This window comes from Aotus nancymaae, unplaced genomic scaffold (genome assembly GCF_030222135.1).
Source record: "Aotus nancymaae isolate 86718 unplaced genomic scaffold, 86718_ANA_hifiasm-v0.15.2.pri h1tg000040l, whole genome shotgun sequence".
NCBI lineage: Eukaryota > Metazoa > Chordata > Mammalia > Primates > Aotidae > Aotus > Aotus nancymaae.
Genome location: NW_026988454.1, coordinates 38,264,963 through 38,277,143, shown reverse-complemented (window position 1 = coordinate 38,277,143; position 12,181 = coordinate 38,264,963). Strand labels below are relative to the sequence as shown.

The 12,181-nt window shown below is 35.9% G+C and overlaps 1 protein-coding gene across 1 annotated transcript in view; it reads left to right on the top strand.

Moving 5' to 3' along the window:
- Window positions 1–12,181, top strand: part of LAMA2 (laminin subunit alpha 2) — an 886,276-nt gene that overhangs the window by 647,911 nt on the left and 226,184 nt on the right. The window contains exons 19-21 of the mRNA XM_064360706.1: window positions 1,891–2,102; window positions 3,812–3,918; window positions 9,929–10,109. Coding sequence (XP_064216776.1) covers window positions 1,891–2,102; window positions 3,812–3,918; window positions 9,929–10,109 — 500 coding nt within the window. The remainder of the gene's footprint in view (window positions 1–1,890; window positions 2,103–3,811; window positions 3,919–9,928; window positions 10,110–12,181) is intronic.

Below are 12,181 nucleotides of genomic sequence, written 5' to 3'. Positions count from 1 at the left end.
TCAGTCTTATTAATTGTTATCAAAGTTAAGAAAAATTCCCGGATCTCTATATAATGCCATCTCTTTGAAGGGCAATAAGTCATCTTGAGGAAAGTGAGCTGAAAATAATAGGTTTTCGTTTGCTGTGATAATGATCATTGTATATCCTTATTCCAGTGGAGCAAAGTCATTCTCTTAGTGGTAAACAAAATGAGATGTGAATATATGTGGATGTAAGCATAAGCTCTGAATATTAAATAAGTCAAGAAGAATCAGGTTAAAATTCAAAAGGATCTTCTTATCTTTACCAAATACCACTCCTGAAGGGATTATGGGGGATTTTATGCACTCATGTTTTATTACATATTTCATAATAGAGAATTAATGAACAATTATATTTGTGGTTGGCAGCATTCTTCCAAGCAATATTATTTACAACTCACAATTGTATAAAATATTTTGTGAATATAAGTAATTTCATTTTAAAAATTCTGAGAAAAGATCAAATCTACAAATTATAGTACCTATACATTTTCTAGAAAACTTGAAATAGTCAAAGAATCTGCACCAAATAAATTAATGACTCTGCCCCGTAATTGTGATATTGTTAAAGTACTCTCAATATAATGTACTAGATTTAAACCATTTCTGGTAGTAAAGAGTGTTTCTCTAAATGATGACTGCATATCTGTGAGTAGATGAGCATAAAAGTGGTGTACTACTGAGGAGATTGTATTCTCCCACATTGTTTTTGATCCCCTTCAATTGTGATACTTGCTACAAAAGACTTTGGCCTGATAAGATGGCAAAGATAACAGAACTAGCCTGACCGTAAGATTCAGATGCCCTGTTCTGTTTCTCCTTTGGCAAGTGTGGCTTAGTATGAAGCATGAGCAAATGTCATTGAAAGAAAGGACAGAACAGAATATAAATAGGTGCTGCCTATTAAGGACGTATCTGCATACCTGTAGCAATACATTGCATTTTAAAACATAACATTTGGGTCAGAGAAAATTTGCTGATGTAATTTTAAAAAATCTTCTCTGCCATGCCCTATAAACAAACTTTTGTTTTTCCAATAATGTGTGAATAGGTTTTAGGAAGAAAGGAAGGAAGGAAGGAAGGAAAGAAAGAAAGAGGAAGGAGAGGGAGAGAGGAAGGAAGGGAGAGAGGGAGGAAGGAAGGAAGGAAAGGAGGGAGAGACGGAGGGAGGGAGGGAGACGTAGAGTTTACTAATAGAGTTGCACGCACAGTTCAGCATCGCCTTATGGCATAGTCCCATAATATGCAGGCATGCTTTCTCAGACTTCCCTTTAGTAAAGCCTTCAATGAAAATCTGCCTCTGAATTCATATGCAAATACACGCAAACAGATTATTAATTCATATATACTGCAGCCCCCACCCAATTAGTAAGAATCTTTTGAGTCATAGTTTCTAGTTAATAAATTCTGAACTCTTATTACTGAATTTCCTTGCAAGCCTGTTTCCTCATAACAAGTTCTGGCTGCAACAACAACAAAAAAATATGAACCTTACATATTTGTAGAGAAAATAACCCATTGGAGTACAGACATACAATGTGTTGTACTACAAAGGCTTTCCAACATGGGCCTGGATTCCTCCAGAGTGCCAGCAGCAGATTCTTACTATGCTTTAGTCTCATCTTCAGTGCCAATGACAAGATTATTTTTTTTTCAGGCTGAAATCTAATTACTAGTGGCTGGCAGGATATCATCTTGTAACTACACTGCAGTTGTAGAAAAACATTGTTTTAATCACCTTGCGTTTGAGAAAAGGAACACTTAAAAGGAGAAGCCATCATCCTGGGAGAGGAGGAGAACAAAAAATGTGTAAACATTGCCCTGACTGAGATCTCCCCAAAGGCTCATTGATGAAATTTTTTGCCTTAGGTGTGCAGAAGGCTATTTTGGACAACCCTCTGTACCTGGAGGATCATGTCAGCCATGCCAATGCAATGACAACCTTGACTTCTCCATCCCTGGCAGCTGTGACAGCTTGTCTGGCTCCTGTCTGATATGTAAGCCAGGTACAACAGGCCGGTACTGTGAGCTCTGTGCTGATGGATATTTTGGAGACGCAGTTGATGCAAAGAACTGTCAGCGTAAGTCCTGAACTGTTGATGCCCCTGACAGAATTGATGTATTGTACTCAAAGTAGCTGATGAGCTGTTGAGTGTGGATTGAAGAGTCGGAAATTATATGGAATACATGGTTGATAGATGCACAGACTATACAGAGTCTGCATATTCCAAAATATTTTCTTGTACTATTAGAGTAAATCCTTTTAAAATTGCTGCATTATTGAATTCTCACTGTTTTCCAAATGATAAACCTGTTTCTATTCACATGAGGAATGAAGATTTTTTTTTAATGAACTTATGTCCACAGTAGGAAGGAAGAATTTGGAAATTAGATAGACCCCATGCATCCTTTTTATGTTTATCTCAATTCTAATCACTTATTTGAAATAAATTTTTCTGCCCATATTATTTCAGTAGTACCCATCAGAAGATGTTAATCAGTTATGCTTTCATATGTTAACTTTACAGCGTCGTATTTTGTAATAGGTGTAAAATTCTGCCAATATTATCACACACGGCATTAGACATTGTTGAGTGATTACGTCATTTTAGTTTCATACTACTCATTTTAGGACTATTTCTAGAATGCTCTTTCAGTATTTTCCTTCCACAAAATTAGCTACTTTAGGGCTTCATCCATATTAGTATAATACATTTCTCCCCTCATCTTTACCTTTTTAGCTGTAATAGTATGCTATAGAATTTGTAAATCCTTAATGTCAGTGGGATTATAATATGAAGGGGGATCTTGTTGCAGAAGGTCAAATGGATTGTGAATCCAATGTTAGCACTTGGCTATCGTCAGCTTCATCTACTATCAGAATCTTTAGGCAGAGTAGCTTATGAGACCAGCCTATTCATTCATTTCTGTCCAGTTTATGTGAGAGACTCTTCCAATTATTCAGGTGGGTCCCAGGACATGCAGAATTATAGAAACCACTGGAAATGTAGCCTATCATCAACTCTACTATAAGCACCAAAGACCCAGTAGGGTACCCTATTTCATTAAGAAATATGTCTCTCTCATCACAGGTTTGGAAGATGAGTTCCAGCTTTTTGTCATTTAAAAATGATAATTTGTTGAATCAAAACCAAATCACTCTCTGGACCAATCGGCACATATTAATATAACCTGTAAATTGATTGTTTTTTTAAAAGCAAAATTTCCAATGGCTCAAAGCGCCTTTAAACACTGGATTCTTGACAAATGTGTAAAATCATAGGGGGCTTAAGAAATTCTTTCTTTCAGGCAGATCATCTAGGGTCATGAATTTTCTGTGGGAATTAAAGGATTTGGCACATAGACGGTATCCAGTGAGTTCCTGAGTCCTGGAGATGCTCACACATAGTAGCTGTCTTTGGTAGCAGTGCTCGTGGTAGCTGTGCATATCAGCTGTTCACCAGTGAATTCTAGGGCAACGTTATGGCTTCTTTGAATATCGGTGTCTTCTTGCTCAAGATGGAATAATGGTGATGACGTTAATATTTTAAAGGCATATGATAGGCCAGACATGGTGCTGAAGCCTTTACATGAATTATCTCTATAGCTTGTAGAATTGTCATGGGATTAAATGGTAGAATGCCTAACAGGACACTCAACAAATCAGAAAACATTCTGTTACTGAACTTAGGTGTCCATGTTACCATGTGGGGTATATTATTATTGTTTAACAAGCCTATTCAGACTATCAGAAAGTTTTCCTGACCACAGACCTCTCTTCTCTTTGCAGCCTGTCTCTGTAATGCCAATGGCTCTTTCTCTGAGATTTGCCACAGTCAAACTGGACAATGTGAGTGCAGAACCAACGTGCAGGGTCAGAGATGTGATGAATGCCAGGTAAAGTAGAGGTTGACCCGTGAATTACTTCCTCCTTGCAAATTCTCATTGACTTTTCGTGACATGTTTTGTATACCTTCGTAAATTGAAAGGAAGATTTAGGATTATCTAGTTCTACAATTAAAATGACTGTAATCAGTGAAAGGTTTTTTTTTCTTTTCTTTTCTTTCTTTCTTTCTTTCTTTTTTTTTTTTTTTTTTGAGACAAATTCCTGCTTTGTCGCCAGGCTGGAGTTCAGTAGTGTGATGTCGGCTTGCTGCAACCTCCGACTCCCGGGTTCAAGTGACTCTCCTGCCTCAGCCTCCTGAGTAGCTGGGACTACATGCTAGTGCCACCATGCCCAGCTAATTTTTTGTGTTTTTAGTAGATATGGTGTTTCACCATGTTGACCAGGATGGTCTCAATCTCTTAACCTTGTGATCCGCCTGCCTCAGCCACCCAAAGTGCTGGGATGACAGGCATGAGCCACTGCTCCTGGCCTAGGGAAAGGGTTTCTTTTCAAACTAGAACAAAATTCATTGTACATTACCATTTGACCTTAAACCTACTTTTCTGGGGCAGTGAATGTGTACAATATTCACTTGAATTCAGATATTTCTGAAACAAATAGCCTGCAAATTTAATCTGTGGAGATACTCTTTCCTTTGCCTTTATATTTTTGGCAGAATAAAATGTTACTCCCTTTGTTTTTTAGCACACACCTTGTAGTTCCATCATTTAAAAGCTACTTCCTGTGAGCACTCTGCTTAACAGAAGTTTTCAGGAGAGAAGCTAATCAAGGTATTTTTTAAGGTGCATTATTTTGCTAAACTGAAATATTCAGTTAAAATAGAGTATGTTGTTCTCAGTTCCTGAACATGTCAGTTGCCCTGCTTTCAGTATGGCAAGCAGCTTCAGATTCCTCCATGAGGGCGGACAGATTTGCTCTAGCTGTTTCACACAAATACACTGCATTCCTGATAAAGACAGTTAAGCAGAAGCAAGCATTTCTCCGATGTCAAACTGGCCTTACTATAGGAAGTTTGAAAATGTCATCTGCTTCTATCTCTTGAATAATATCATGTGCTCTGTTTTGTTTTCATTTTATTTTTTGTTTGGCTTTTAAAGCCCAATATGTGGCGGGACCCAGAGAAGCGATTGTGTGTGCTATGTGACTGTGATCCCGCTGGCTCTGTGTCACCGCAATGTGATATTACAGGAAGATGTGTCTGTAAATCAGGCTTCATAGGGCAACAGTGCAACCTCAGCAGGCAGGTGCACCAACAGGAGGAGCAGCCTCGGAGAGTGCAACGGGTGCTGGGTTCTCCCCAGAGGTGGGCTATCGGCGGCTCCGGCGGGTGCCCTCGGGGAGCCTATCGGGCCCCAGCTCCGGTAATCCCAGAGGCGCTGCATGGCTCGTGCCTCCGCATGTCGTGTTCCGTGTGCTGCGGCTGAAATTCCCTGGTGGCATTTTACCAAATAACAGTTGCTAAGTGTGCAAATCAAATGCAAAATTTAGACAATTCCTAATTGAACCCTTGCCCTTTTAAAAATAACCGTCCATATGCTTTAAAAAGCATACTCAAGTTCATAGGATCATAAAACATTCAATTAACCAAACTTTCAATTAACCATGAATATGTAGAAATGAAATAAAAATCTACTTTTGAGAACCTATACTCTTAGAAATGGAAGAGACTTCAGACATCCTTTGGAGAAAGCTAAATTTTATAAATGAACAAATAAAGGAAAATCTAGCAAAGAAAGTGATTTGCCCAAGAAAACTCAGCCCATTTCTCTGGCATTTTATCATAGTTAAGAATTTTGTTAATTTCCACATCAGTTGTGCTTATGTGTACGAGAAACACAAGAAACACATTTTCACACACAATAAATGAACAAATACTCAAAATGGGGAAAGTTGTTTCTAATTACAAAAGTTTGGTTCTCATATCACAGGACAAAACAAAATAAATTCTGGGGAAGAAGGAAGAGAGGGAAGGAGGGAAGAAGAGGTCCCAGGCTGAACTGCAGAAGAGCAGGAAACAAGACTTGCCAGTATAGAGCCACTACCTACAGGAGTTGAGGATGGGCCATAGAAGAAGGAGAGGGAAATAAAAAGTAAAAAAAAAACAAAAACAAAAAACAAAAAAACTATAGTTTTATTTCTTGGCTCATCATCACACATTTTTTAAAAAACAAATTTTGATGTCAGACTGCCTTAGATCAAATCCCGGCCTCATTACTTCCTAGCTATAAATTCCTTGAATCTTTCTGTAATTCAGCTTCTTCATCTGTAGTAAGATCCACTTCAGAGGGTTTATGTCTGCTCACATACTCCAAGAAGCAAATGCCAAGAGATTTCCTGGGGGAAAGGCCAGTGAAGCATGAAACGGGAGGGAGAGAGCATAGCCTTCTGCTGCAATGGGTTTCTGACACCCAGGAAAACACAGACAGAAAGACTGGGTAGGAAAAGGCTTGTTTGGTGGATTTTGTCAAATCCTAAATTCTTGGCCAAGCCATGGAATGTACCCAAGCAAATTTTACCCATTAAAGGAATCCTGAATTGGGCAGGAAGGCTCTAGTGTCTTATTGTAATCAGACTGACAGAAGGATAATCTTGTGGAAGTTCCCTTTAGTTTATTCAGGGTGCTATAAGAACATAGCATAGACTAAGTGGCATGTAAACAATGGAAATTCATTTCTCACAATTCTGGAGGCTGGGAAGTCCAAGATCCAGACGCATGCAAATTTCCTATATGGTGAGGGTCCACTTTCTCTAGACAGTCATTTACCTACTGGAACTTCACATAGTGGAAGAACCTCTCTGGGGGCTTTTTTATAAGTGCAGTAATCCCATTTATGAGAACTCCGTCCTGATGACCCAATCACCTCCCAAAGGCCCCACCTCCTGTCTATGCCACCACCTTGAGGGTTAAGATTTCTACATATGAATTTGGGGGGACATAGACATTCAGTCCATTGCAGAGCACCTCTGGTGGGTCCAAAAGACGAGAAACTGGAGGTTTTCAGTCAGTAAAATTCTGCACTGCAGGTTGTCTTGCGGGTAGATGGGATGAGCCACCTCCAAGACTGTCTCAGGGTAGCAGTGAGCACAGTGCATCAGGCAGGAACCTGGAGAGTTTTAGTAAAGAGTTAGGCATGAGTACTATTATTATTACTAGTGTTGTTAAAGGGAGAAATCTTTAAAATAATTTTTTTTCAAAAACAAATGCTTACATTTACAATAAAAGAAAAGGATAATAACTGATTAAAATGTCTCCAAAATGTAAATTTAGCAGAAAATCCACATTCATTCAAGCCCTACATATCTTACAGTACTATTGTATGAAGCAGTGTTTTGTCCTGAGACTCTTTCTTCCTCTGCGGCGGTATGTATGAGAATTAAGAGCTCGGAGTCGGAAGCCAACCTAGCTGATCTGGAATCGTGACTCCAGAATTGGTTAGCTCATGACCGTGGGCAACTTACTTAAACTTTCTGTGCCTTAGTTTCACCACTCAATAAAAAAGTGGTGATAATGACAACTGTCTGCCAAGGTTGTCCTGAGAAATAAATGAGTACATATTTGTAAAGGGTTTAGATTTGTAAAGGGTTTAGAATCGTGCTTTGCAAAAAGGAAGCACAGTATGTGAATGCTAGTTTTTATTACCTTGAGAGAGACACATTTATGGGAACCCATCCAATTTCCCACTGGGTCTCGACAGGCACCCTCTCTCATATTTATTTTAACTCATTAATCTCAATTCCTGACTACGAATATCTGCTCCTTAAGTCTGTTTACTAGTGGAGTTTTCTTTAGCCTTCGAAATAAATTTTTGAACATCAAATTTATAAGCATTTTATTACCAAAATTTGGTAGTATTTATTTTGCTAAACTTAGCCTTTAAAGCTACATTATTTAAATATTTGAAAAGTGAGGTAGAGGCATTTTTCTTGTATATTTCCTTACATAATTGACTTTGGAATGTTTAAAATGATAGCTATAATTTGGAATTTCATTTGATATTTGATTGATTTAAAGGGGTGTACACACAGCCCTTTAATGGGTATATCAATATGAGTGCATCAGATATAGATATAGATACGTATGAGTATGTGTATGTATATATATGTGTATACATATGAGTGTGTATGAGTGTATGTATCAGTGTACATATATGAGTGAAGACAATTTCTGAAATCAAGATAAATACAAAGTATTATTTCTATGATTCAGATATTTTTCAGTACTGTTTTAATATATTGTTTAGTCTTTTTTGTCTATGCATTTCTGTTTCTGTGTGTGTCTGGGTGGTATGTGTGTCATTATGAGTATGTGATTGAAATTTGCATAGTATTTATATAGTTTTGTCTTTTTTTAATTTCTATTTCATGCTGTGTTCTAAGCATATTTATATCATTAAAACTGCTTCATAACAGGATTTTAATTCTCATATATTTCATAATATGAATGTCATAATTTAATTTATTCAACGATTTTTCTAACATTGAACATTTAAGTGCCTGCATAGTTATTCACCATGATAAATAATATTGTGATGGGCATGCTTTTGCTTTAACAATTGTTCCAATTTCTGATTATTTCTCTAAGTCAGGTATCTAAAATTTTATGTAAATTTCTTTTTACCAATAATAATATTATATGGTTAATATTTTTATATAGGTGAATTTAATTTCAAGATCATGTCATCTATTAGAACTGTTACATGCTTTATTCTTTAATCATCTACTGTAATCTGAATTAGAACTAGAAATAGAAATAAAGCCAACAGTAAATATAAAGATGAGAATGATTGTCAAACTGAGTCAACCCATTTTACATTCTAAAAATAAAACTATTCTTAGCTACAGTCATTTAAAAAGTCTAATTTTCAGTGTGATTTCACTTTTAGAACTTATTTTTAAAACTACTAACAATAATATCTAAAATATATAATGAGGCTTATTCATTTCTCTTTAGGTGGCTCACATTAAGTGGCAAGATTTTTTTTTTTTTTTTACCAAGAAGCAATTATTATGTCTAATTTCCCAAAATAGGAATTATTTTTACAAAGAAGTAATTACTGAGACTAATTTTCCAGATTAAAATATCATAATAATGTGACATGCTTTATATTTTTAAAAAACAACCCTGACGTATTTTAACCCAGATAGATGTTTTTCATTTTTCTGCTAGGAGTGATTTTTTAATCCATTAGCACTTTCTAACATTGTCATTTTAGGCCTGATGACGTGCATTTCAAGAAAGTCAGCCAAAGTTGATAATGCAAACTTGATCATAAAAGATGATTTATTATAGATAGATAAGAGACATGTATTTGAATAACTCAACAGAGAATAAAAGTTTCCTTTGCTTACCTGATCTGATGCTTTAATACGTGTTCTCACCAATCAATTTCAATTGTTAGAATGCAACCCAAGACATCAAATGTTTGTTGAACGAATTATTTGTTCAGTGTAGGCATAACCTGAAAATTATATTTATCATGTGAACAAGATAGTAATGATTAAAAGTATTTTTGGATATGTGACAAAATTAGATCAAACATTAGGGCAAAAAGAATTATTTTAACTTTACACTGCTGGTCAATAATGTTGAAATTATTTTTACCAAGTAGGAGTTATAAGATCGGAAAACAATTCCGATTACTAAGAATGAAGCAAGTAAAATTTTTAATTAAGACTAGAAATATCACCTATAGGTCCTTTCCATATTGCTACTAGAACCTTGAAAAGTACTGGGAAAGGCTGGTGAAAAGATGACAGTAAAGGAAGCGCCTAATTCCACCATTAATTTTGATGACATTTCAGAATAATGGAACTTTTCTCTTTGGATATCATAGAAAAGGTCCATTTGATTAAATGAAAACCCAGTTTTCATAACATCAGTGAAGAATCGTGATAACTTTTAAGTTCCTCTTTTCCCACCTGATCTTTGGTATCGTGCATCTTGTTTCACTTTCAGTTAGTGGATTTAAATTTAATTTTTCTCTCCTCCTCTATTGCCAGCCTGGAACCTTTGGCCTACAATCAGCAAGGGGTTGTGTTCCCTGCAACTGCAATTCTTTTGGGTCTAAGTCATTCGACTGTGAAGAGAGTGGACAATGTTGGTGCCAACCTGGAGTCACAGGGAGGAAATGTGACCGCTGTACCCACGGCTATTTCAACTTCCAAGAAGGAGGCTGTACAGGTCTGTAAGTGAGACTGAAGTCCGACATCTTCACTCTGGTAGTTTTAGTGTCTGTCTTCTGTAACGGTTTGTTCTTTTCAAGAAGTGCTCATTGATAACAAATATATGACACAACATATTTAACATAATGTGTAATTACTTATTTTACATTACTTAACAAATGAAATACATGGCAGTTTGAAACAGTGCCTCATAAATAACCATGTGCAAGTACTCAATAAAAATCAGCAGATGCTAATTTGGTTGTGTCCCTCCCTGTCTATAACTTTCATTTGGCCAGTCACTCAAAGACTGCTACAGCTTGAAAGTTAAGTGTTCAATTTTTCTGGTACCAATCTTATCTTAGTTTAAGCTCTACCCACCTCCCCCACGCCAATGCATTTCAACTTTCCCTTTTTCCTATTGCAAAATTGGTATAAGGATCAGGAAGTCAAGATTTTGTTGTTGTTTTTTTACTGGTACCCCCAAAACATGTTTTGATCTACTTTTGGCTGCCTTGAAAACTGTGATGTTCTGAGAGACAAACAGATTGGCTCTGAATATTTAGTTCATCAAAAAATGCAGGCAGAGGTCTCTAACCATGATTCCCTCAAGCAGTGTGCTTATACATCCGGCCACAGCCTTCACCCAAATCATGAGCTAAGAAAATATCACTTAGCATGCTGCAGATGAAAGTAAAGATTGAACATTGGCCTTGATTTATATGCCACTAATTTCGAGTTGACCCCTATTCCAACAATCACTAGGTTGAGTATCATCTTTGCTTACTAACCTCATTGATTCAACCTGGATGATACTCACATACTCTCAGCACTACAGTAAGATTTTAAAACATTATTATTCACTGTTGTGGCAAATTTATGTAAGAAGCAGTAGGAATAGTATTTAAAACTATTTAAAGAACCAGTATCTTTCAGACATTCTCCAGCACTTTAGAAATGTGGTGTTTACCATAAATTAAGCCATGATAAGTTATTCTAATTGTTATAATTGTAGATCCTCTTAAGAATCTATATATCTCTAAGCCAATATCTATATATTCTTAAAAATTATGAAGCTGTATTTTAAAATATACCCTGTTCTTTAAATCCAAAGCTCACTGACATTTTTACTTAATATGAATTAATGAGGTAGTATTATACATTTAAATACATACACTAACAAATTATAAATGAGTTAAGAATATTATTTTAAATTATAGAATGGTGACAGCATTTAAGAAATGCAGAGCTACTAGCATTCTAACCCAAAGAAACACCATAGGAAAAAAAAAGCACTAAACAGGCAGGATAGTAACATGGCTGAGGATACGACTTGCACAGAACAGCTGGGAAGTGTCTAATGGCTCCCTCAGTAACTAGTTTTGGGACCTTGACTGAGTGATTTTGTTTCACTTTCCACCTACAAAATTCATCTATTAAATTAGATAGTAACAGTATCTACCACACACAGTTTTTGTTACAATTAGTTGAGTTAGTGGCTATAAAATATTTAGAGTAATGCCTAGCACATAAGTGCTATGGAAGTGTTTATCATTATTATTATCTTTATTAGTTTTATTAATTGTGGTATACACTGTGCTTTGGTACAGGAAAACTAGCTAATTACTCAGGTCTTCTTTCTATTTAGTGTTATGATTCCACTGAAGAACTGTTTAAGAGAATTTCTATTTGCAAGTAATGATGTGGACTGTCCCATGACATTTTTTTAGCATATAAATTTAAACACAATGGTAACTATTTTTCTTCTTAATGAATGACACATCTAAAATAAATCATTTGGCTTAAAATTAGCAACAACAGTAATAACGAAAACAACAATAACTAACATTTATTTAGTGTTTACTCTGTGTAAAGTATTTTTCTAAACATCTTTCACAGCTGGTATATAATGCTGTGAGCAATCTCATAAAAAGTGAATTTAGTCAAATATTCTAAATATATTCAGTGGAAATGATTCAGTCATCATATAACTAATTAAAAGTTTACTCATAACATTAGTCTTCCATTTGAATTCAAGTATTTGAGTTTCTTCTGTCACTTACATTTCTTTGATATGAAATGCTGCACAAA